Genomic DNA, 23,743 nt, shown 5'->3' on the forward strand with positions numbered 1-23,743 from the left:
TTATCTTTTTTTCCTTCTTTTTCCTTTTTTTTTGACTGGGGTCAAAAAGAATCAGATTAAGAGGTTTTATTATCACGTGGACAGTAAAATTAAGTAGTGATACATAAAATATAGTTTAAAAAATAGTTAAATAGAGGCCAGCTTAAAAAACAGTGAGGCAGTAATAGAATGATAGCAGCAAGAGTGAATGGGAGAGGTTCACAAGATGTTAGTGTGACCTTCTCTGATTGATGGTTTGGACATGTGGAGAGGAGGGATAGTTGCTGTATTAGATAAAGGATGTTGAAGATGGAGCTGCCAGGCAGGAGGAACAGGCAAGAAGATGTCAGCTTAAAAAAAAACGGACTTGGAGAGATAAGATTAATGATTGCACTGAGGAGGTGACAGTCAGTCATCAGGGATAATGTCCAGTGTTGATAGGAAGGCAACTTTTAATTTCTCTTGGAGATACTTCCTGTCCTGAACAGAGGGGCTTCGATGCCACCCCGTGACTGAACTGATGATGATGCATTCAACTGCACATCTGTAGAAACTGTTGACGATTTTGGTCCACCAATCTGTAAAGATCTGGGAACTGAGGAGAACACTTTTGGAACTTTTGGGAGAGCAATATTGTCCCATGGACCAGATGTTGCACTAAAACCTGCGTATACCTTTTAGCATTGGTGATGTATTTCCAAATGTGAAAGCTGCTAATTCCATTGACAGTAATACACCCCAATACGATCAGAAATGCAGGCTTTGAACTGAGCGCTGATAACGAGCTTGGTGGCCCCTCTTCCATTTAGCATCTGTGTTTTCCAAAAGAATTTAAAACTCTGATTTGTCTGACCTCAGCCTGAAGATCACAGGCAACCAATATTGCGCACAGAGATTCCTCCAGAATCTTTCAGTTATTTAGCGTAGATGATGAGAAATTCAAAGTTAAATTTGATTTATAAGATTTGTTTTTCCATTTTAATGAAGCCTTAGGGAAGATTAAAAAAAAAGATAAAGATACTAAATGATTATTTAAAACACAGCCTCAGTCATTGAACTCATACATCAGAAATAAAAGACACAAAGGATAAAATGATTTTTTTTATCTTCTAATTCTAACTTTCTGCATAAAAGTTAAACAGAATCACATATGAAATTTAAAAACAAAACAAAAAACGTCCCCCATCAGGACATAAAAGTTGCCTCCTTCAGTCAATCTGCTCTGCCCTATATATTTAAGATGTAATTTCACACTCGATTCCATGAAATCCTCTCACGGCCCCTCAGATTTACCCACTGTCGCTGCAGAGGGACTCAAAACTGCAGGCTGCAAACATCTGGACTAAACTGTGTTCTTGAATCCAGCAGTTTTACAAGCAGTGTTCAATGCTGTGATTCACCTGCAGCAGGTGTTTTTATTCAGAGCCTCAGTGAGAGCTCCGCCCTTTAACAGGATCTGTAAACTGTGTGTGTGTGTGTGTGTGCCTGTGTGTGTTTACAGCTATTTTGAGCATATTATCCTCTGCTCAGAAATGAATCACCACTCACACACACACAGTAATTTTATACATGCGGGAGACGCACTCAGGATATTCAGGATGCTGTTTTTGTTGCTTGAATGCATTCAGTATGCAATTCAGTCTCTCTCTCTCTCTCTGTGTGTGTGTGTGTGTGTGTGTGTGTGTGTGTGTGTGTGTGTGTGTGTGTGTGTGTGTGTGTGTGTGTGTGTGTGTAATGCTGATGTTGTGAGGACATGACTGTTTTCAGAGGTGTACTGTAGGATCCTCTAGGGACTAAAACAACGAGTCTCACTGTGTAAATATGAACATTAAAATGAAATCTGGATTTTATTTGATGTTAAAAGTCATCTGCGTGAAATTCAGGAATTAATATAAAATAAAATATTGCTCTTAGTAAATGGTGACTGTATTTTATCCTCGGACTCTGCTAGGGCAGCTTTGCATGATTCACATTCATCTTCTGTCTTAAAAAGGCTGTGTGGCGTGGGTGTGGTCCTTGGCCAGCTGCAGAGGAGGCGTGACGCAGTGAGCTCCCGGGGCGGCGCAGGGGCGGGGTGAACAGGTGTGCTGGGATCTGACAGTGACTGTGTCTCTTTATGTGTTGGCAGTGACAGACGGAGACGGAGGTGACAGCAGAGAAAGAGAGCGCGGAGTATATGTGTCCACGTTACCCCGAGTTTAATAAAAGGTTTCTGCATTGTCAAAGTCGCTCCGGCTGGTATTTCTTGGGTCCACCGTTACAGGCAGTTTTAGCCCCTCCCCCTCAGCCTGAGATTAGGAATAGCTGCTCTTGGTGATGTCATAAAAGTAAATGAAGAGAAAAACTCCTTGAAGTTGAGTGCTTAGCACAGTTAGAACATTTTTAATCAGATCAGAAACATGTACATCCTGAACTGAAGAAAAAATTCACAGCTGTATTACACGGACTGAGCTCCATGTGAGCTGCTTAACTGTGTGAATCTACAGGACAGTTCAAAATGCATGAACAATGTAGAACAAATGTGGAGGGATGCATCAAGTGTATAATCTTTGCTAAACCAAACCTATGGGTAAAGGAGAATGAAATTTCCATAGTGCATCAGTCGGAGCCCATATTACCAATAACTACCTCAATGCTGTTGGTCAGCAGGTGCTGGTGGAAACTGTGATAAAGGAAAGAGAAGAAGAGGAGAGGGATAGGCATATTAGGAGGCAGTGGGAGAGAAAGAAAGGCAGAAGAAGATAGACTTCTCAGTTTGTAAGAGATGTTCTGATTGAATCTCTGTTCTGAGTGAAATGAGCAGGGTTATTTCCACTTCTTCTTTTTTGGGGGGATAATTTTATTTTTTTATTCTTTCCACTTTTAACAGACAAACAAAATGTGAGGTCGGACATGTTGGCAGAGAAGCAAATGCAGCTCACACAAAGACCCAAATTTGAGTTGTGCACGTCACTGATTTCCACACATAATTATCTTTTCTTTGAAGGATTCAGGATGCGTTGCTCGCTTACGTTTAGGTTGACACTTCTTTTAAGGCTCTGTTTTCTTGGTTACCATGGTGATGTGTTCCCACTTTGTCTGGACAACTGCAGACAGGGAATAGTTTCCTGCTGAAATACATTAGAAACATTACAAATTCATGCTGATTTTCACTATAACAGGCTCATCACCAGCTGCATCCATGAACACAAATACATGGCTTTTGCACAAAATGACAACAAAAGAAGGAAAAACAAACAAAGTAACGCACGAAAAGACCACAGAGTCTCCTCTGCGTTACTGTGAGTCAGTGTAACACACTCTGAAATTATGGAAACATGAGGCTGGGGGCGTGTTCATGTCTGCCTTCGGAAGAACCAGCCTCAGCTTCAGCTTGTCCTTGCTTCGGGTGCAGCTGGAGCTTCTCCAGGCCTGATTTTCAGGTTCAGGTTGGAGTCCGAGAGAAGGAAAAGGACATGCTTGGCATTAGTGAGGGGTCCTCACAGAGGCGGGAGCAGAGTGGTGTGTGTGATGAGTCACAGATCAGTTGAGTGGGATGTTTACAAACCCCCAGGCGCTCTCTCTTTCTGTTGACACATAATGCAGCCTCTGACATATGCACGCTGTGATTCCAGCGTGTGTGTGCGTGTTTGCATACGAGTGTGTTAAAGCATTGACAGCGTTTGACAGTAATCTATGAAATGAGGCTACAGCTGCATCTCAAGTACTCACAGTCTTCTTCTGAAATCTCTGAGGAAATAATGATGATGCACTTTTTTTTATTTCTCTAACTCGACGGAGACGCAATGAAGACGATCATTAATCCATTCACACTTTCAGACTCATCAGCTTATCATCAGCCTTGGCTTGATGAAGATGAAAAATCCTCGCAGGCTCACCTGAGTTCATCACTGTGTTCATGTCCTGCATGTTAATGAAGCTCCCAAGCTCAGGGTCCGACAGATGAAGCTCAGGCTGAAGCACCAAGAGCTGCAGTTTTGGTTTTGGTTTCCCCATAAACTGTAAATAAAAGATGACATTAGCCACATGGACTCCCCACTCTAATTAACTTGTCAAAATAGTCCTTATACTGAATGAAGCCCCTCAGTCTATCCTCTCCTGTTTCTTTAAGAGCCTCCCTCCCTAAAAGTCCACTTTAGTCTGATTGATGAATTCCTGGAAGCTACTAGAAGGGCCACACCAAGGCTTTGAGACTGTATATAAAAGATGGGGATTTGGTGCATGAGTTCCAGTTTAGTGATGGTTTGATTTAAACCCCCCACTTCCTGTCACCTGTGGTTGATCCACCCATAGTCTCTGAGTGTCGTTCACCTCCTCTGATAGCTGTGAGACTTTGAGTTTGGACACAAAATTATACTAAAAGAGTTCACTGATGTTTGCCTGTTTTATTGCTGTTTGTCCTCCTGGATACAAACCAAACTGCAGCAGCTCTGGGTTTAGTGGAATTTCTTTTGGGATATGTTCCTCTTATCGCTCTAACCTCATCCATGTACGTCTGCAATATTTAACTTTCCCAAGTTCCACATGTTCGTAGCACCTGGTTAGTCTGAAAAACAGCTCCAGCCAATCCTCTACTTAGACTCAGTTTTCAAATAATCATATACATTTAAATTACTATATAAACTCTCTGATGAAAAGGAGACCATGTTTTTGTCTTTAAAAAAAAAAAGTTGTCAAAATTCATTATCCACCTCTGATCTAAGACATTCTTGGCATCAAAGCTGGATTTGTGGTTCCACTGGGGATTGAACCCAGGACCGTCTGCGTGTAAAGCAGATGTGATGACCGCTACACCACAGAACCACCTAGCCACACCAGGCTTAGCTCACATTCACTGCCCCAAATCAATAACGGTGACTAATTCAAATCTAAACCCCCTTTAAGTTGACATGGTAACTCATGAATTACTTCATTAGCAAAGATTACAAAACATCCAAACTCCATCAACTGCCTGAAAAGAAGATCTGAAGATGGAAATCTCCACCCAACTGCAAGCAAGCCCCTGCTGAATCAAAACCCACACTGTCCCACCAAGTACCCTGCTTTAATGTGTGCTTGACTCTAAGTCACACCACAGTTTACTAAATGAACCTCATGCTGCACTGACTTAAAACTGGCGACAAACAAAGTCTGAAGTTCTATATAGCCCATTTCCATTAGTATCTACTCGGATAAGCTTGATGTGACTCAACGTTTCTCTTGTTGCCAGATTTCAGCATTGGCAGAATTGATTTTCAAGGAGTCGCTTTCATGACTCATTCAGTCTGTTGATGTCACATTTTCAGATCACCTCAGATTACTTGGAACCCCGGGTGAGCAGGTACTTAAAAAGGTACCTGTTGCCAGGTACTACAACCTAATGAAAAACCTTTAAACCGTATTGAGCTGTCACAAGACAATTCAAGTAGATGCTAATCAAAAAGGGCTAATAAATGTCTTCTTTGCAGCCAGAGAAGTCACCCCCTGCTGGTCACTGGAAACAATGCAGCTCTGTTCTGAGAGCCAGTGAGTTGCAAAAATTTAGAACTTTTTGGCTCTTGAGGTTTTTTAAAACCCATCTTAGGTTTTTTTGGTGGTTAAGGTTCAGGTTAACACATTTATCTGTGATATAAAGCAATGAATTTCCCAGGCAGCAGTCCCTTTAATGGAGAGCAACATTTAGCCAAAACATGAAAACCGCTCAACCAGATGACCTCAAATTTGGCACAGAGCTCCCTGAAGCCCCCGGCAACACATGAGCCGAGACTGAAGAATGAGCATGCACTGATTTCAGTAATTATGAATTACATGTTTAGACTGGAAGATCATCAAACTTATATATGAACTAAGTGTGAAGGACTAGGCCAGGCTCCATCTGCTGCTGCTGGGGATCATGTGAGATGGTCCAAAGCTACTGGGCATAGACTTAAATGGACCTGGTGGTGAGATCAGCTGTTTTTGAGGTCAGGAGTTCACTGGATGTATTTTATGATGTCCTGGGAGTCCTTACAGGCTGAAAATGGAGAGTCTGAACATATTTGAAGACACACTGACTGAGTGCAGATGACTCTGTGAGGAGATAAACAATGTTCACCATAAATACTGCTGATAGTTTGTGAGTGCAGGTTTGGTGTGAGAGCTGTAAAGCTGCAGGATTCTCTCTGATGGGACCACACGAGTCCCGCCCGCTCTCTTCATATCGAGGTCAGTCTCTGCTTTTTGTCTTGTAGCCTGCAGAGACTCATTCTTCCGCTTCACTGCTGCTTTTCCTCCTGTCCCTCCTCCTCCTCCCTCTCTGTGCCAATCCACGGGGATGAAAGATGGCCGCTCGTCACATTGAAGGCTGTCAGTTAATCGCTGCACTTGTCAGACAGGCTGCCGTTGTTTTGACATACAGGGGATTTTTCTTTTCTTTTTTTACTCCTTCCTGTCAGAGTCCACTGCAGATGTAGTCCCACCTGTCTCTGTGTTTAAACTGTTATTTCTGACAAGAGGAGAAAAACATCTTCAGATAAAGTACTCTCAGCTTTAACCACAGCTGCAGATATTGTTCCACTGACCTGCTTGTTGAGCATAAATAATCCACACAGCAACATGTTAATGACTGAATGCTTAAAAACATAAAAACAAATTTTAATCATGAAAAAACTCATAAATGAGTGTCTTTCGTCCCGTCTCTCACCCCGAACTGGTCACAGCAGGTGGCCGCACCTCCCTGAGCCTGGTTTTGCTGAAGGTTTCTTCCTGCTTAAAGGGAGTTCTTCTTTCTCACTGTCGCCAAGTGCTTGGTCATTGGGAGCTGACTCATTGATGGGTGTTCTCTGTATTATTATAGGGTCTTTATCATACAATATAAAGCACCTTGAGGTTAGCGTTCTTGTGATTAGGCACTTCTTCCTACTTCTTTTTTAAACATGTGAGGTTATTTATTGTAATTATGAATATGTTTTTTTTGTTTGTGGTTTTGTCTTTTTTGTTGTTTTATTTTAAAAATATTCAGAATAAAGGCATAATAATAATAATTTGCATATTCTAACTTGCGGGATCAACAGAACCTCTTTCCAGTCATGTTAATGCAGTTATAGCTTTAACAGTGTGGGAGAAAGGAGGTGATTTTTGTCCAGTGAGTCAGAATCAGATCAAACATCCAGAGCATCGGTGTTTGTTTCTGTTAATCTGATGTTAGACTCCTGCAGTTCATCTAAACTATGATGTCCTGTGATGCTCAGAGTTGGTTACTGACAAAGAAACGAGATGTTGGCTTCAGATTGTGACACTTGGAGTTGGTGTGAAATGGATTCGGTTGCAGTTTCCAACACAGCTTACATGTTGTTTTTAATGTGGATCACCATCATGTTGATGTCTCGGTACTCATGAAGCTATGAGGGATTAAACACCAAATTTCAATGCACTCTTCTGCCCTCTGAGGGCCTGTAACTCAGAAGATGTTCATAGTGTGAAGGTAAAGTTTGTCAAACCCTTTCAGAGAGGAGATAAGTTGACCCACAGAAGCACCAGAGATCATGTCATAACCTGTTCAGGCAGGATAAAGATGGGTTCATGGGTCCTACAGAGATTCATCTTTAAATCCAGACATTTTAAAAAGTAGAACTGGGTATGTGTATCATTTTGATCTGGACTTTGAGATCTGCACAGTTTTCAAAAATGAGTTCTTCCATGTCATGTTTATGTAGTCATTTTGTTCATTTTCAGTGGGACAGGGCAATCGCACCCCTCAGTTACACACTGAAATGATCATGGCCTGTAATGTTCTGATTGGTGTTTGTGGACTCATATTAATTTCCTCCAAGTTTTTCTTCTGTTCAGTCGCATATGTACTAATTTGTGTACATGCACACAAAAATATTATTCTCTGTGTTTAGAGGGTATAAAACTCAGAGCAAATAATCACTCAGAAAGATAATTACATGCAATTTATATTAATTTTAATAGCTTTGAGTTAAATGAATCATTAAGTATAATAAAAAAAACAACTTTAGTACGTTTCTAGAAACATTACAGTTTGGATTAAAACACCCCCTTTTTCTTTTAATGCTCCCGTCTCTCGGTCACCATGGTGACATGACTCTCTCACTTCATTAACATGACGTCACCTACACCACGTTCTCCTTTCCTTTAAACTTTTAGTGGAATAGCCCTTTAATCCTCAGCTGGGAGGCGATGGGGTGAATTCCTCAGAGGCGAGTCGGGACAGGAACCAGATTTCAAATATCTTCGAGCAGCCATTATCTGTGTGTGGCTTCCTGTTAATACATCTGCAGGTTCACTGCTGCCCACATCTGTGTGCTTTATCACTTCATTTTAGAGCTGAAGCTGGAAATCAAACACAGGGGTCATATTTATTTTATACCCTATGTAATAAAATTACTGCAGGAGGTTGGAAATGCTTTAAAAAGATCCCACTGCTAGGACTGAGGCAGAAACCATCCCAAACATGTCTTGATATCAGGAGGAGTCACTCCCAGCAGTGCTCGGTGTACATTTATTTTAAGTTGTTTGGGAGTCAAAGGTCAGAAGTCTACACAAATCCAGAGGGGCAAATACAAAAAAAAAAAAACAGCTGGGCATTTCATTTCAAGTCTGCTGATAACAAGAAGCTTTTCCCGGATAATCATTCCAAATGTTTTAGTAAAAGTATAATAAAATATATTTTATATGAAGTTTAAAAAATTCATTCTTCATTCATTCATTTTTATTTTATTTTATTTCGTTTTATTTTATTTTTTGACTTTGTGCTGTTCTGCATTTTGGTCTGTTGTTTGCAGATGTGCTATAAACTTAAAAATACACTGACTAGATCAGTCCGTTTTTTCACACTTGGCTGTCAGCCCTTGTGCTTATTTTTGACCCACATGGCCCACAAAACACCAGAACTGTATGTTAATACATCAATTTTACATTTCTGTAGTGAGAATTAATTTCTCAATATTCGCAGATCTTTGTAATACCGCCCTGTAAACATCTCCTGGTCAACGTTCCCTCTAAGCTGTGCATGTGCGCAATTGCGCACTGACAACATGTACAACCACTGGAGATGTGAGCAGGACAGAAGGAACAATTGACGGAAAAGTGTGGACTTTATACCAGTTTATAAATTGTGTTGATAGGCCACATAAAACCAGAGTTATGATAAAAATATTTGCAATGTTTGGTTTTCTTCCTGAATACTATCGTTGTTTATATTTACTGCGGGAAGAAACGGTAAAAACGGCGTTTTATAATGAAAACGCTCGAAAGCACTCTTCGCCTGTGAGCAAAAACAACGCCCAAAACCCCCACCCTTTCCTATTGGTCGAAAAATGTACCATGTAGACCAATCAAAAAATGATATGGCAACATGGCATTTAGATGTTTAGGAAGGGGGGATGTTTTAGGAGTGATGGCGGTGTTTTGAGATGTGAGACATTTGCGACGTTTAGCGCAAATCTTGTGTAGTTAGTGTGTAGTGTAGCCACTAGTTTTGTTGTGTGTGTCAGAACAATGAGGCGACTGCTGAATGTTACAGGTGTTACAGGAGTGATACATCTCCTGTTGTCAGGCCTGCAGGTATCAGACTGTTCTCCTTCATCTCATAGTGGAGAGAAATTATTTTTGGGAGTTGCACAAATAATTTGTGTGGCATCAAATTTGATGCAGAACAGCTGATTGTTCTGTAAATAGTTTGAAATGTTTGTTTAAAAAAACGCCTTGGCTGCATTTTTAGGTAAACAGCTGCAAAAATCTCAGTTACTTTTTTGAAGAAGTAACTATATAATTAATTGCCCAACATTGGTCATTATATACTGTATATACAGACAGAGAGTTACAGGACTCTCTCCCAGACCACAGACTCATACTCATAATACAAGTCAGAGCTTTATAAAAATCAGAAAAGAAAAAAAAAAAGGAAAGTTGTGTTTTCAAAATTGGAGTTCAAGTTATTTTTACTTCCAATAGTGTTAACATACTACACAGGTCATGAACAAGATTTTTTTTTTTAATTTTCATTGTAAGTGAGCTAAAGCAGTTAATTAAAAGTAGTCTAACATAAATGTAAATGCTGTAATTTGATTATTTTAATAAACCATGTAACTTGGATGGATTTGATGCTGGCGTGACCACAGTGACCATGTCTGCTGTTGCTCACAGTGGTCCACGGGATCGCTCAGGGAGTTTGTGTGTTCGCTCAGACACATGAAAAATTAGAGGGAACATTGCTCCTGGCAACAAGAGGTTGAGACAGAATTGGATAAATATCAACAGCTTATTTTAAAAATCACATAATGATTTATGTTTATGGACACCATGAAATTCAGCCTAAACCATTATTTTCATAGTTATATTAAAACATATATATAACATATATACGTATTACAGAGTGCTTCACAACAAAGAAGCAAAACATTAATTAATGCATTAGTTACCCAAAAGCAATGGCAAATGTGTATAAATTGTTCAGCATTATTGGGGCCCTCACAGATATACGATAACATGTGCAATAATGATCCTCCATACAATCAAAGACGCTGGCTTTGAAATTTGGGCTTCGATTGCATTGCTTAAATAAACAAAACCCTTCCTAGAATAACTGTGGTCTGGAAGGACATAGTGTTCATGATCTCAAAGAAGCTCAGATTCAGTCCTCAGAATATTTTCACTCTTCGAGTCCAGAGGAGCATTTCTGGGTCCTCTTTACAGAAAAAAAAACCTCAACAATTCTTTCATGGATTCAAAAGTCTTATCTGTTCTTGCCAAATTACTTGTTACTATATGTGTATCTATAAATAACTACTGCAGTGTTCTGGGTAACAAACTAAAAAAAAAATCTCTTTGTCATTCTTTTGTTTCTCGTTGTTGCCGTTTTGCATGATTTTATGCTTTTTTAAATTTCCAGTAGAGGTATTTTTTTGAATATTTTTGTGTCCCTCTGGAGCCACTGTGGTCATATTGTATATTTCAGTGTTCTTGTTATTATTTGTTGTCGGTTTGTTTCTCTCTATGCTTGTTTTTTTTCTTTCCCTCTGTAATAGTTGTCATTTTTTCACTTTAACTTACATTTTTCCCTCTTTGTTCTAATTCTGCATCAGCATTGGTGTTATGACAGCCCAGGGGTCCAGGCCCATTCACAAAGGTCACTGTGCCCCCTCAGCTGAATTCTGCTGACATACTTTTACAACTATAAGTAAGAGTAAGACACACAACTTGGCAATGAAAATACCAAATACCAAGATCACCATCAAATTATTATTAGAATATATATTTTTGTGATGACTTTTCACTACTTGTGGCTTTTGTTGGTGTTGTATCGACTTGTAGCTCTTTTGCCTGTTTTTCTTTTGTTTGCTTGTTTTTTCATCTTGTCATCATTTTGTCCATTGTTGCTGTTTTTCACCTCTTTGTGTACAGAATATGGTCTCTGGACCATGTCCTGCTGGTTCTGGTTCAGTAGTTCCTCCACGCCTCTGCCTCTATGGATCTTCATCACTGTACAGGCTGACTGGCTGCTGGAGGAGGATGTCTGGCTCACAGTCTTATTGATTTCTTTCTGTCTCTTTACAGATTCTCTCTCTATCTCTGCTCTGAATGAATGAAGACAGTAGAACGGTGCGCCACTAGCAACGTTTCTGTAGGAACTAAACTATGAACCAGATACATTTGTCATTAGAACCTTCAGTGGAACCTGGATACATTTGTAACAGTTTTTAGAACCTTTGGTGGAACCTGGATACATTTGTAACAGTCTTTAGGACTCTCAGTGGAACCTGGATACATTTGTAACAGTCTTTAGGACTCTCAGTGGAACCTGGATACATTTGTAACAGTCTTTAGAGCCTTCAGTGGAACCTGGATACATTTCTAACAGTCTTCAGAAACCTCTGTAACATCAAAGCGTCAGTGCCTCGCGGGCTCCTTCACGGTCATCACGTCACCCACTCTCTTTCTTTTGACCATCTCTGTAAACGTCGCTCTCCCGCTCCCGTGAGACCACAGCGAGGCTCGCGGGGGTAGAGTTACAGATGGGGGGAGGGGGTAGAGAGACATAGACAAAGAGGAGGAGTGGGGAGAGAGAGAGAGAGAGAGAAGGAGGCTCGCGTGCCTGTGTGAGGTTGAAAAGAGGGAGAGGTAGAGAGAGGTAGGCTCGTGCAGGGGGAGGTGGATCCCTGTGTAGTGGAGCAGCTTAAGCTAAAGCTAACTAGCCATGTTGCTGTCGCCGCTGCTGTTGCTCCTTCCGTTGCTGGTGGTGTGTGTCTGCTAGCGGCCGCCCTGGACTCCCTATCCGCCCTGAGGTGCATCATGCCCGGCTGGAAGAAAAACATCCCGGCCTGCCTCCAACCGGACCAGGAGGGAGGTACGATCAAACCGGCGACTAGTGTGTGTATGTGTACACTAATTATCGCTCGTGCAATCTCTTGTGCAGCGTGGTTTGGCGCCGCTGGTGGAGCTCGCGCAGACGGTTGGTGTCTTTAAATTAGTGAAACTTGGTAACTGATACCCAGTGAGTGAGTGAGTGAGAGCGGCGCACGCGCGTGTACGCACGCATGCATGCATGCGCGCGAGAGTGTGTGTGTTGTCTCCTGTTAATCTGACGCAGCGGCTGAGGTTACAGCGACGTTACGGTGATTTTTACGTTGATCAGCCGGTGACCGGTTACTAGCAGTGGGGCTGCTAACGGGCTAACAGGCGGGTAAACCGAGCGGGATAAACGGCTGGTCAAGCGAAGGTCTGCCCTTGTATGAGTGTGTGCGCGCGGGCGGTGTTACAGTGAAATGTGTGACCTCAGTTTAGTTGGATGAATGTGGAAATGGAGGGCTTGACTACATGATGACAGGTGAGCCGTTTAAATGCCTGGCATACAGACCGGTGCTCGGTAAAATCGGTGACTAAGGCTTTCTGACAGCAGCCTGTAATGTCTCCATAACACCCCCTCCATAACGCCACACATGGCTGAATGCTGTAGGGTGTTAAACCCACAGTGAGTGTGTGCATTTGGATGTTTTGTGGTGTTTGTTAAAGGGAACCATTTATGCCTTTTGCATCATTCACGTTCAGAGTAAGCTTTAATAATCTAATTCTGTGCCTCCATGTCCAAAATAAGCTGTTTTATCGCCACTCTGCTCTCTCTATAAGACCCTTCTCCCTTTCATCCAGTTGGCCAGCCTCTGGAAGCTTGCTGATGGGCAGCTCTGAGTTCTTGTGAGCTGCAGTGACAGCTCGAAAAAGCAATTTATTAGTCAGTTAGGATGTATGTAGGAAGTGTGTTCTTTAGGAGATGTGTTTTGTGCATGCTGGTCAAGACTCTTCTGACCCAAAACGACCAAGCTTTGTTTTGTCTTCGTACTCAAAGCCCAATAAATAGCAAGACTGGGCCATCTTCACTGTCCTTATCGGCACAGGTCCTCCTAAATACAGTATAAACATGGATGCAACTTTCTTTTCAGACCCCACCAGGGGGCGACACTCCTGGTTGCAAAAAGTCTGACATTTGAATAGAAGTCTATGGGAAAATTACCCTACTACTAACTGAATCCATGACTCCAGTTTTAGTTAAAACAAGGTCATTTTGCGGGATGAGTTACTGCCCAAAGTGGAGGATTTTGAGTACCTCGGGTGGTGTCTGTAGTGATGTGGATGCTGTACCTGTCCGTTGTGGATAATCTGAGTGTAAAAGCAAAGTTCAGTCTACGTTCCTACCCTCACCTCTGGTCCTTGAGGTCTGAGTATTGACCGAACGAATGAGATCAAAGATACAAGGGGTAAAAATGAACTTTCTACAAAGGGTGGCTGGGATCTCCCTTAGACTTAAGGGTGAGAAGTTCAGTCATTTGGGAGGAGCACCGAGTTAAGCCGCTACTGCTCCACAGGTGAGGTGGTTCAGGCATGTCCTCCTGGTAGGATACCACAGGGGTAGACCCAAGACACGTTAGAAAGACTCATCTCTCAGCTGGTGTGGAAATGCTTTGGTGTTCTCTGGATGAGCTGGAGGAGGTGGAGGAGTAGAATGCTGCACCGTGACCCAGCCTTGAATAAGCAGTAGAAAATGGATGAAGTTAGTTCTGTAAATTCTGGTCACTCTAAGTGGTAGAAAGCAGGATAAGTATGTTCACTGGACTTGTGATTGATTTTACGTTGCACACGTTCATTTCCATTTCAAAAAGCAAGGTACAATTATTTATTACTATGAACAAACAACTGCTCATTCTTTACTGTGAGAACAGGCCGACTGGCTCAAGAAAAGAACTTCATAGTGAGGTTTGCTTCACGGGTGAACTTGGAGCTGTGATTGGTGGACATACTTTTTTTTTTTTTTTTTTTTTTAATGGCTCTGCACGATCAAGCCATTGGTGATATGGAACCCTGTTCATGTGTTGGGAAATAATCTAGCAGCTTTGTTTCATGTGTGGGCTGAGAAAAGCATTAGAGAAGAGTCATGTCCCCACAGTCAGCTAGGGTCTTGAACTTTAATCCCGTCTACATTTAAAATGATTCAATCTAGCTAGTGGACAGTTGTTGTCTTTTGGATGCCACATCATCTCTTTCTTCAACCTCAGTGGATAGTTTGACCTTCTTGGTAGAGTTAATAAGGGGAATAAAAAAATATCAGTCAGATTATTTGGCAAAGCCTGCCACCTATTATTCTATTTTTCAGTGAGCGAACTGTTTGGGTAAAAAGATAAAAAAAAAGCTTGTTCCAAGTATCGTGAATGTGGAGACATTGCTTGTTATCGTAGTCTTTGGTAGGATAAATTCAAATATCTTTGGGGTTTCATTTACTAAACAATCATTTGTAAATGAAAGTTAGTGTCAAAGGTTTTGTTTTTGTTTTTTTGTTTTTTTTTTTAACCATACTGTGCTCTTCTGTGGTCTTGAAAGCCACAAACCAAAGCACTGTGTAGAATGTATGTGGATACTTTTCACTCTTCAGCAAGTAGGTGAACTCCTGTTTATCTGGGCATTTCTAAATTGGATTGAACATTTTGTCATATTGATTATAACGTAATTGGTTTTAAATATAATCCAGTATTTATTAGAAATGATCATTAGCTCTCTTTTGTTGTACATAAAACTTGAGTCTATACAGAGGCATCCTGTCATGACAATAAGCTGAAGTTTAATGAACCTGATTTTAAGAAGATTTTGATTGACCACATGGCCAAGCTAGAATAGAAACAAACATGTCAACACTCACCTAAGGTGTACTCACAGTAGGTTTTCCTCCTTTTATGCTCTGTGTCAGATTCAGCAAACCATTTTAGCTCACTTTATAAAAACTATTCATGACCACTGCCACACATTCTCCACTTTACTTAAGAGGTGTGTTTTTATTCACATTATTCCTGAAGAGACCTGAACAGACAGCTAAGTGTTTAACATTATCCAGATTTGTGGGTCATGAATGTAAGAGTTAACCTTTAACTGCTCCCAATAGGATCCCAGCTCTGTAGTGAACCTTTATGGGCACTAAGAAGACCTACATGAATACCAATGGGTGGTGCAACAAACTGAAGATGCAATAATTCCTCTGTTGCCAACAATTTTGTCTCTTCATTATAAATTTGGCAGATGAGCACCCAAATTCTGGGCAGCTGTTTAAGGTCTAACTTCCCCACAAAGGATGAATAAAGTTTATTGAACTGCTAAATTCTGAAAATAGTGAAGCCTGCGATTTGAGTGGGTACCAATTAATCTCCTTCATAAATGAAACTATGAAATGTAAACATATCCTAATTGGAAGGGGTCGTGTCTTCACGTCTTACTTATCCACCCACAGCGTGCTGATTGACCTCTTATAAAATCTTTGCCTTTTTATTATTAATTACTTGGTTATAACAACGAATGATAATCCCAGGAGCATCTTTTCTTTTAGTTTTCTGTCAAAATCCAATTTTTCATTCTGAATTTGTTCACATTTATGTATTTCATTCATTTATTCTCATTTATAAAATAATTTTATTCTCGCATTGTAAAAACTTCTTGTTTTTCCGACTGCAAAAAGTACTATATTAATATCGCTTGCTTATTGACTCATATTTGAGGCTTATTTATGATCATCCTTCAATTTCTTTCCAGACGGCCTAGACCAAAATAAAAGTTTAATTTATTTTAAATAAATCCCAAACATTTGCTGATTTTCAGAAAGAGAAATGTGAAACTATAACACTTTCTCTTTTTTATGTAACTGCAAATTAAACATTGTTGAGTGTCATCAGCATATAAGTGGTACCGTATTTTCACGACCATAAGGCGCACTTAAAAGTCTTAGATTTTCTTCAAAAAGTGCGGCGCGCCCTATAGCGCGGTGCGCCCTATGTGTTGTAAGGAGGACGTAGTAGAGAACACCATGAGAACGTTAAAGGGTGAAGTGTGGGCGTTGATCGTATATACCGGGACAATCGCACATACCTGTATAAAAGAACAGGTATGTGCATTATGCAGGACATCGTTGTTTTAACAACCCTGAAAATGGCAAAGAGACACGCTTACGAAGCACAGTTTAAACTGAAGGCCATCAGCTACGCGGAGGAACATGGAAATCGAGCAGCGGCGAGAGAATTTAAGATTAACGAATCGATGGTTCGCAAATGGAGGAAGCTGGAAAACAAGCTCCGGCAGGTCAAGAAAACGCAGCTGAGTTTCCGCGGACATAAGGCGAGGTGGCCCGAGTTGGAGGAAAGACTCGAGCGGTGGATCATCGAGCAAAGAGCGAGCGGGAGAAGCGTTTCGACGGTCACCATTCGGCTAAAAGCAGTTTCACTAGCTGAAGAGATGAACATTGAACATTTCCAAGGAGGTCCGTCTTGGTGCTTTCGTTTTATGAAACGGTGCCATTTTTCCATCCGGACCAGGACTACGGTAGCGCAGCAACTTCCAGCGGATTATAAGGAAAAGCTGGCCATTTTCCGCTCCTACTGCAGCAAACACATCGGCGACAAAAACATCCAGCCCAGCCACATCACAAACATGGACGAGGTCCCGCTCACTTTTGACATCCCGGTGAGTCACACTGTGGAGAAGAAGGGGACCAGCACGGTAGCGATAAGCACAACGGGGTATGAAAAGTCTTCTTTTACTGTTGTGCTTGGCTGCCATGCTAATGGACAGAAACTGCCGCCTATGGTGATTTTTAAGCGAAAGACTTTGCCTAAAGAGAAGTTTCCAGCAGGAATCATCATTAAGGCAAATGAAAAGGGCTGGATGGATGAGGAAATGATGAAAGACTGGCTGAGGGAGGTGTATGTAAGGAGACCAGGTGGTTTTTTCCACGCAGTTTCACTAAGAGTGGAAGGCAGCGCCGGGCGAGTTACGCCACAATTTGCCAATGGATTGTAGATGCTTGGGCTAACATGTCTGCTGGCACTGTTGTTCAAGCTTTCGCAAAAGCCGGCATCGTTTCCGAGGAGCCGCACGGCACGGAAAGTGACTCTGACAGTGAAGACAGTGAACCTGGCATGTTTGATGGAGATTTAGCGCAGCTGTTCAATTCAGACACAGAGGATGAGGACTTCGATGGGTTTGATTGATGATAAAAATGTGAGTACCAAACTTTGTTTTGCTCCTGCTTTATTTTTAAATACGCACACTTGTATGCTTGTGTGTTGTTGATGATGACGATTATTGGTAATAAAAATGTGAGTACCAAACTCAGTTTTGCTCCTGCTTTATTTTTAAATACGCACACTTGTATGCTTGTGTGTTGTTGATGATGACGATTACCGGCAATAGAAATGCGAGTAAGGTACCGAATTCAGGTTTGCTCCCGCTTTATTTTTAAATACGCATACGGTACTTGTATGCGCCCTATGGTCCAGTGCGCCTTATGTGTGTTAAATACAGTAAGGGCACACATAACTGAGACTGCGCCTTTTAGCACAGTGCGTCTTATGGTCGTGAAAATACGGTACTAATGGAAAACGTCTCAGTAATCTGTCCCGAGTGTATCAGATATAAAATTAATAACGGTAGCCCCAGAATTGTGCCCTGGGGAACACCACGAAGATTTGAACCAGTAAGTGCTTCAAAAAGTAAGTGCCTTGAAAGTAAAAGGGCCCTTAAGTTGTCTGGCATGAATTCAGTAGCTATATAAATAAAATGTGATTTATTGATATATTTGACTAATTTCTTATGCACTTCCCCAAACAAAACAAATAAACAACCCCCCCCCCCCCCCCCCCCCCAAAAAAAAAAAAATAAAATAAAATAAAATAAACAAACAGTGTCCCATGTTTCAGACTCTTTTGATTAAAAAAAATAGTAAACTCTGTATTTGGATTTTCCATTGCTTCTTGTTAAAAAAAATCAAAACCAATGTTTTCACAGTGTCCTTACAATTTACAGACAAAACAATGAACAAAAGCATCATTAAACAAACTAACTGATAATGAACCCAATAATTATTCCTAGCTTTGGATGAGTATAAGTGACTGAAAAAGCCTCTACAATCTGAGCAGTTTGAGCCTCAGAGCCATTTTCCAAACACGTTACGGTGCTGCTTTGGTGTTGTGTTGTAAACCTGTGTGTGGGGCTCCTGGAGAGATAATAATATAATCGTGTGTGTGCGCGTGTGTGTACAGCTTCCAGCTAAACTGGTCATAGTCCTTCACAGCGGGATGCTGGGAAAAAAGAACAAAACACCAAAATGTTAAACGCTAAGACCCAAACACAACAGGACAAAAAAAATATCACGCAGCTGAAAGCAGCAGAATAAATATAGACAACGGGTAAATAATACATAGACAGACCATGACGGAAACACGGTGTACTACTATACTTACATGTTTATCGCTACTGCTTCATGTCACTACTCATCTCAAAGGGATTTGACTCAAAGAAAATGAGAAATTAAATCTAAACACAGGAGTCAGGAGTAACGCAGGAGCCCCGTGAGATAAAATGATGAAAAACTGAGCAGAATTTTGGGTTAATTAGTTAAATTTTCCCATGAGTTTTTTTCTTAACTGAGCAGGGAAACCCAGAGTTAAATAAAAATAAATCTTATGTTCTCATGTTCAAGAAATTCAGGCAGTGATTAGATGTGACAACAGCTGATTTGTAGGTAGAAAGACAGAAAAACAAGAACATAAGTGAGCAAATTAACAGCTTAAATTACTGATATTTAATTTAAAATACTCTAAGAAATCACCCAAACTCCAAGCGTAACCCCTGATCCTAAGTAAAATATGTGATCTTGTTCTCATAAAAAGTGTTTCATCAAGTCTCCAGAATTTAGGCATTTTCATACACTACCCCATTTTCAGAGGTCCAGAAGTAATTGTAAAACCAAATATAATTTTCATTTTAGTAATTGTTTTCGATACTTTGATAATAATCCTTTGCAGTGAATGACTGTCTGAAGTCGAGTATCCATGGACGTCGTCAAATGAAAAACCTTCTCCCTCGAGATTCTCAGAAACTGTCAGTCCATTATTTTGATTAAAATTGTTTTTTCATTTTCTTCCATTTTTTTCCTAATACTGCAGTTTGATCTGCTGCCATTAGACCTGTCTGTGTTTCTGATTGGTCACTTCTGGCAGCATTGTCTCTTTCAAGCTGGATTGGGAAACCTTAGGGATGAAGCCAGAGAGGGAAATCATATCCTGGCTATGTTGAACTTGCATCGTGGGACAGAGCCCCGGAGAAGAGGTGGAAAGTCGATAGATGGATGGTTATGTCAACATCTCTTAGACCTCTAATTGCTGTCATGAATCCATTGATATCACATTCTTTCAGTGTCTCTTACAGATTTGTAGTTTCATTTATATTGAGGTGTAATTTTCTTTAAGCTCATGTTTTGTTAGTATTTAACATGTGAGGGCTCAGATATGTTTAAAGTTCAGTGTTTTACTTTAGAATTTGGTGCAAAGTGACATCTGAAGTACTGGAAATTAATGATGAGACTATTACACTCGCTGCCTTGTACAAGTTTGACGTGATCATGATGACGCCTTTCCCTTTTTTTTTTCCTTTCTTTTTTTTTTTTTAAGCGCACCTGGTGCCATTAGAAGCAGCTGTATTAGCTGTTAGACCTTCCTGATTAAAATGTGGTGGATCTAAAGGAAGCTATCCCAGGATTATTTTTTATGAAAATGTGGCGATTTTCAGGGAAGTTCTGCAGAATCTTTCTCTGTGATTTCTAAGCGGCTTTCTGCTCGTCTGTTCCTGTAATCTTGCAAAGTTTCAAATCCCTGCCAGAGACCTCGGGGGAATATTTAACCCCAGCTTCCCTCTGTAAGGTTAATCCCATCCGAATGGGGCTTTAGCTCGTGTGTGCGTGCGCTCTGTTAACTTTTACGAGGTGAAAAGGCTCTTCAGACTGTTTTTATGTCTCCTCTTTCACGTTTAACTGTGGTGGATTTAGTAAATGATTATTTCCTGGCTTCACTGACGAAGCTGAGGCCAGCCTGTGGAGGAGAACACGGATGCTGCAGGCAGCTTTTTGCAGCATGCAAGCGGTGACAGCGTCAGGTGCGTGACCCCGATTTCTTACCTGGCAGGTCCAGAAGGGTCCAGCACCTGTGCGCCTGCAGGCCGCTCTGAAAGTCTGATCCGTGGCCAGATTTGATGTGCTGCTCAACAGGAGCATCTACCTCACAGATGTCCTCATAAACACAGAGTCCAGACTACAGCTGCCGGCATACAGACAGTGATTTATGGAGGACAGTTGCTGCCAAAATTAATATAAATAAATAAATGTCTCTGATTTATGTGCCATGAAATCTAGAACCAAACAAAAAAATCATTGTGGGAATAGATTTATTTATATTAGATGTAATAAATTAACAAATGAATTTATTATATTTTAATAAAAGTTTAGATTTTATTTATTTAATCTATATATTATAGATTTTCTTTAAATTTCTTTTATTTCGTTTTTATGTTGTTGTTTTTTTCCTTAAACATTTAATTGTATTTATGTGTTTTGGCAATTACGGCCCTCCATAGACTTACAGCTGCAGTTGTTAAACCAGTCTTAAGTAAATGAGATAATTATTCCAGGTATTCCAAATACAGGCTGGAAAATGCAGTTTGTGTAGTTGTTTATTTACTGAGATCTTTTGGTGAAAAATGACCCAAACAGTCAACCGTCTTCTCAATTTGGATCACAGACGAGTCATCGAAGATTAAATTGTATTTTTGTTTGAAAAGATCTTTGGTGACTATGATAAAGTGATTGTAAAGTCAGGGATGTGTCATAACATGGAAACATTAAATACATTTTGTGGCTGTTTCAGTGAAGTGCAGTCAGACTGTGTCGTCAATTTTTAGCTTCCCTTTTGGCGCTGAAGGTCATGTGACACGAGTGGAGCAGCAGCTGAACGGCTGTCAGATCGACTTGTTTCTTTAAAAATATTAAACGGGTTTTAAAGTGTTTCTTTCCCTAAAAAGACGAGAAAATCTTTGAGAAGTCACACATAGAAGGGCGTTATGATTAGGCTGCATCTGTGTGTGTGTGTGTGTGTGTGTGTGTGTCTGTGCAAGTGCGCGATAAAGAGTGTGTGTCACAGCATGACATCATCCCACTGTTTTAAGCTTTTCAGCTAAGAAGCAGAGAAAATGGCTTTAACACAAGTACACACACACTGAAACACACACACACACACTGTCGCAAAATCGTTTTCTATACTGCGACAGACTCTCACACAGTAAAATACACACTGTGTCCTTTAAGAGGTGCTGATGTCAGAACTCTGCTCATCTTTGTCCTCAGGATTACTGAAGCAGACCTGAATCTGTGTGTGTGTTTGTACTTGACACCAGTATTATGAGGACATATTGCCTGGCTCCTCAAATAGAAGATGTGCTTCTGTATGTGTGCGTGTTTGTGTTTACATCCATATTTCTCAGCTTAATGTATTATTCGTATCGTCTCTCACAGATTTTACCAAGACACACAGACACACACACACCACGACTCTGTTGAACAAACTGCTGACTCTGTGTGTGTCATCTCCTGACTTTTTCATCCATTTAAATGTGTGTGAGTGTGTATGTTGTTAAGGTGTGTGCAAATATTGTGTAATCGTCTACATGACCAAAAGTAAGTGGACCTGCGGGGATTTTAAAGCCAAATGTTGAACTTGGCTGACGGGATTTTCTTACAAACGAACACAGAAATGTTGAGGTCACTAAGAGTCTTATGTGTTAAATAAAAGTAGGTGATTTATTCTGTTGTTGCCTGTTTGTAATATACATGAGCAGCCTCTCACCCACCTGGAACAAAAGTTTAGGGTTGACTAAGCCGTATCTTGGACCCAGGACGTTCTGGAGCACATTACAGAGAAGAAGAGCATGTTTAGATTGAGACCTGGATTCAGGTCTTTAATTCACATTATGGATACACGGGAATTATGTTTTTGTGTTCAAGTGTACACTGGCGCCTCGTTCTTGGGTTTTCCTTTAAGTCCTCTTTAATTTGGCCCTTCACCCGGGACCAGTTTAGCTTGGGAAGCCCTACCAGAGTAAGTTGCTTGCGACACCATAGATTGCCCACAATCAACCTCTCTGAGGCAGCAATTTCAGAAGTGACAGAATTCATATTACTGGTCAATATTTGTTCCTACCATCACCTGTGGCCTTGAGCTGTGGGTACTAACTGAATGAAATCAAAGGTCTGGTGGGAGTGAAGTTCCCATAAAGGGTGTCTAGGCTCCACCTCAGAGTAAAGTCTTTGGTCCTCTTGGTCAAAAGGAACCATGATCCAGATCAGAAAAAGCAGTAGATGATTAGCTTTAGATTTAGACCTGTTAGATCTATAGTCAACAGAAAATTGTATTTTAAAAAAAGAAAACATTTCACTTCAACCAAATTTAGACATATGGAAGAACTCTTTAAAGGTTAACGACTGGCTGACTGTTTTCTGGATGGTTGCTCAGAAAAGTTCTGTGTATGCATTAACCCATATTAACACTTGCTGACAGTTCACTTCTGTAATCTCCAGACCTATGTGGCCTATTTCTTTGATATTTCATCATAAATGAAGTAGGTCAAAGCTCCAGAGTTGCATTTGAAAGTTGAGGCTGTGGAGCCAAAACACACATTCAAAGAGTCTCTCAGTGCAAGTCAGAAATACCCTCATTAAGGTCATTGGAGACGTACCAGAAAAACAAATCCAAATCAAGGGTTTGGTATATTTTTGGTGAAAGGATAAACTATTGCCATCAACAAAACAAAAAAAGCTGCAGGGGATGACCACAGAATTCTTTCCATGATTAACAAAACCTTCTTCAGAACACAGAGCCAAATGTAGAGCATTGACCAGGAAGTAGATGATTTATTATTAAGACTTTACAGCAGACAGTAGGGTTTGGCACAAGGTGATTGGAGGTCCACAGAAAGCTGCCATAGGGGATGATCTTTGGGTCCTTTCAATGCTAAAAAAGGAACCCCCATCAGAACATCCAGCAGCGCAGAACGCAATACCCAAGCCTAAAAGTGATCACAGAAGTCAGCTGTGAGGGAGGTTTTCAGGATTGTTGCAATGGTAAAAAGGGTTCCCCTCAAGGTGCAAACCAGAGATCAGTCTCCAAAACATTAATGTGAAATGAAACTTTATGACTGACGCGCACGCACGCACGCACGCACTCACACAAACAAACAAACAAACAAAAGAACAATTCAAGAGTGCTTTTCTTTGGAAAACCAGCATCTGCATCTAGTAAGAGGAAACAAGTATGGAGAAGGAGGCAGTGTAGGCATGTGTATAGACTGCCAATGTGCTGTTTATTGATTCTGGAAAATTCAGTAAGGGCTGACTCAATCACTTGACCTCCAACCATCGAGCTGCATTTAA

At 40.7% G+C, this 23,743-nt stretch overlaps 1 protein-coding gene across 5 annotated transcripts in view; it reads left to right on the plus strand.

The window, feature by feature from the left end:
• Window positions 1-12,016: 12,016 nt before the first annotated feature.
• grip1 (glutamate receptor interacting protein 1) overlaps window positions 12,017-23,743 on the plus strand; it is a 71,521-nt gene continuing 59,794 nt past the window's right edge. For 2 of the 5 annotated variants that reach the window (XM_080886889.1, XM_080886883.1), the window contains exon 1: window positions 12,018-12,307. In XM_080886889.1, the coding sequence (XP_080743015.1) occupies window positions 12,253-12,307 (55 nt within the window). In that variant the 5' untranslated portion in view covers window positions 12,018-12,252. Of the gene's footprint in view, window positions 12,335-23,743 lie in introns of all 5 variants that reach the window. The other 3 variants (XM_080886888.1, XM_080886892.1, XM_080886884.1) reach the window with 3 other exon arrangements.

The sequence above is a fragment of the Rhamphochromis sp. 'chilingali' genome (assembly GCF_963969265.1).
Source record: "Rhamphochromis sp. 'chilingali' genome assembly, chromosome: 7".
Lineage (NCBI taxonomy): Eukaryota > Metazoa > Chordata > Actinopteri > Cichliformes > Cichlidae > Rhamphochromis > Rhamphochromis sp. 'chilingali'.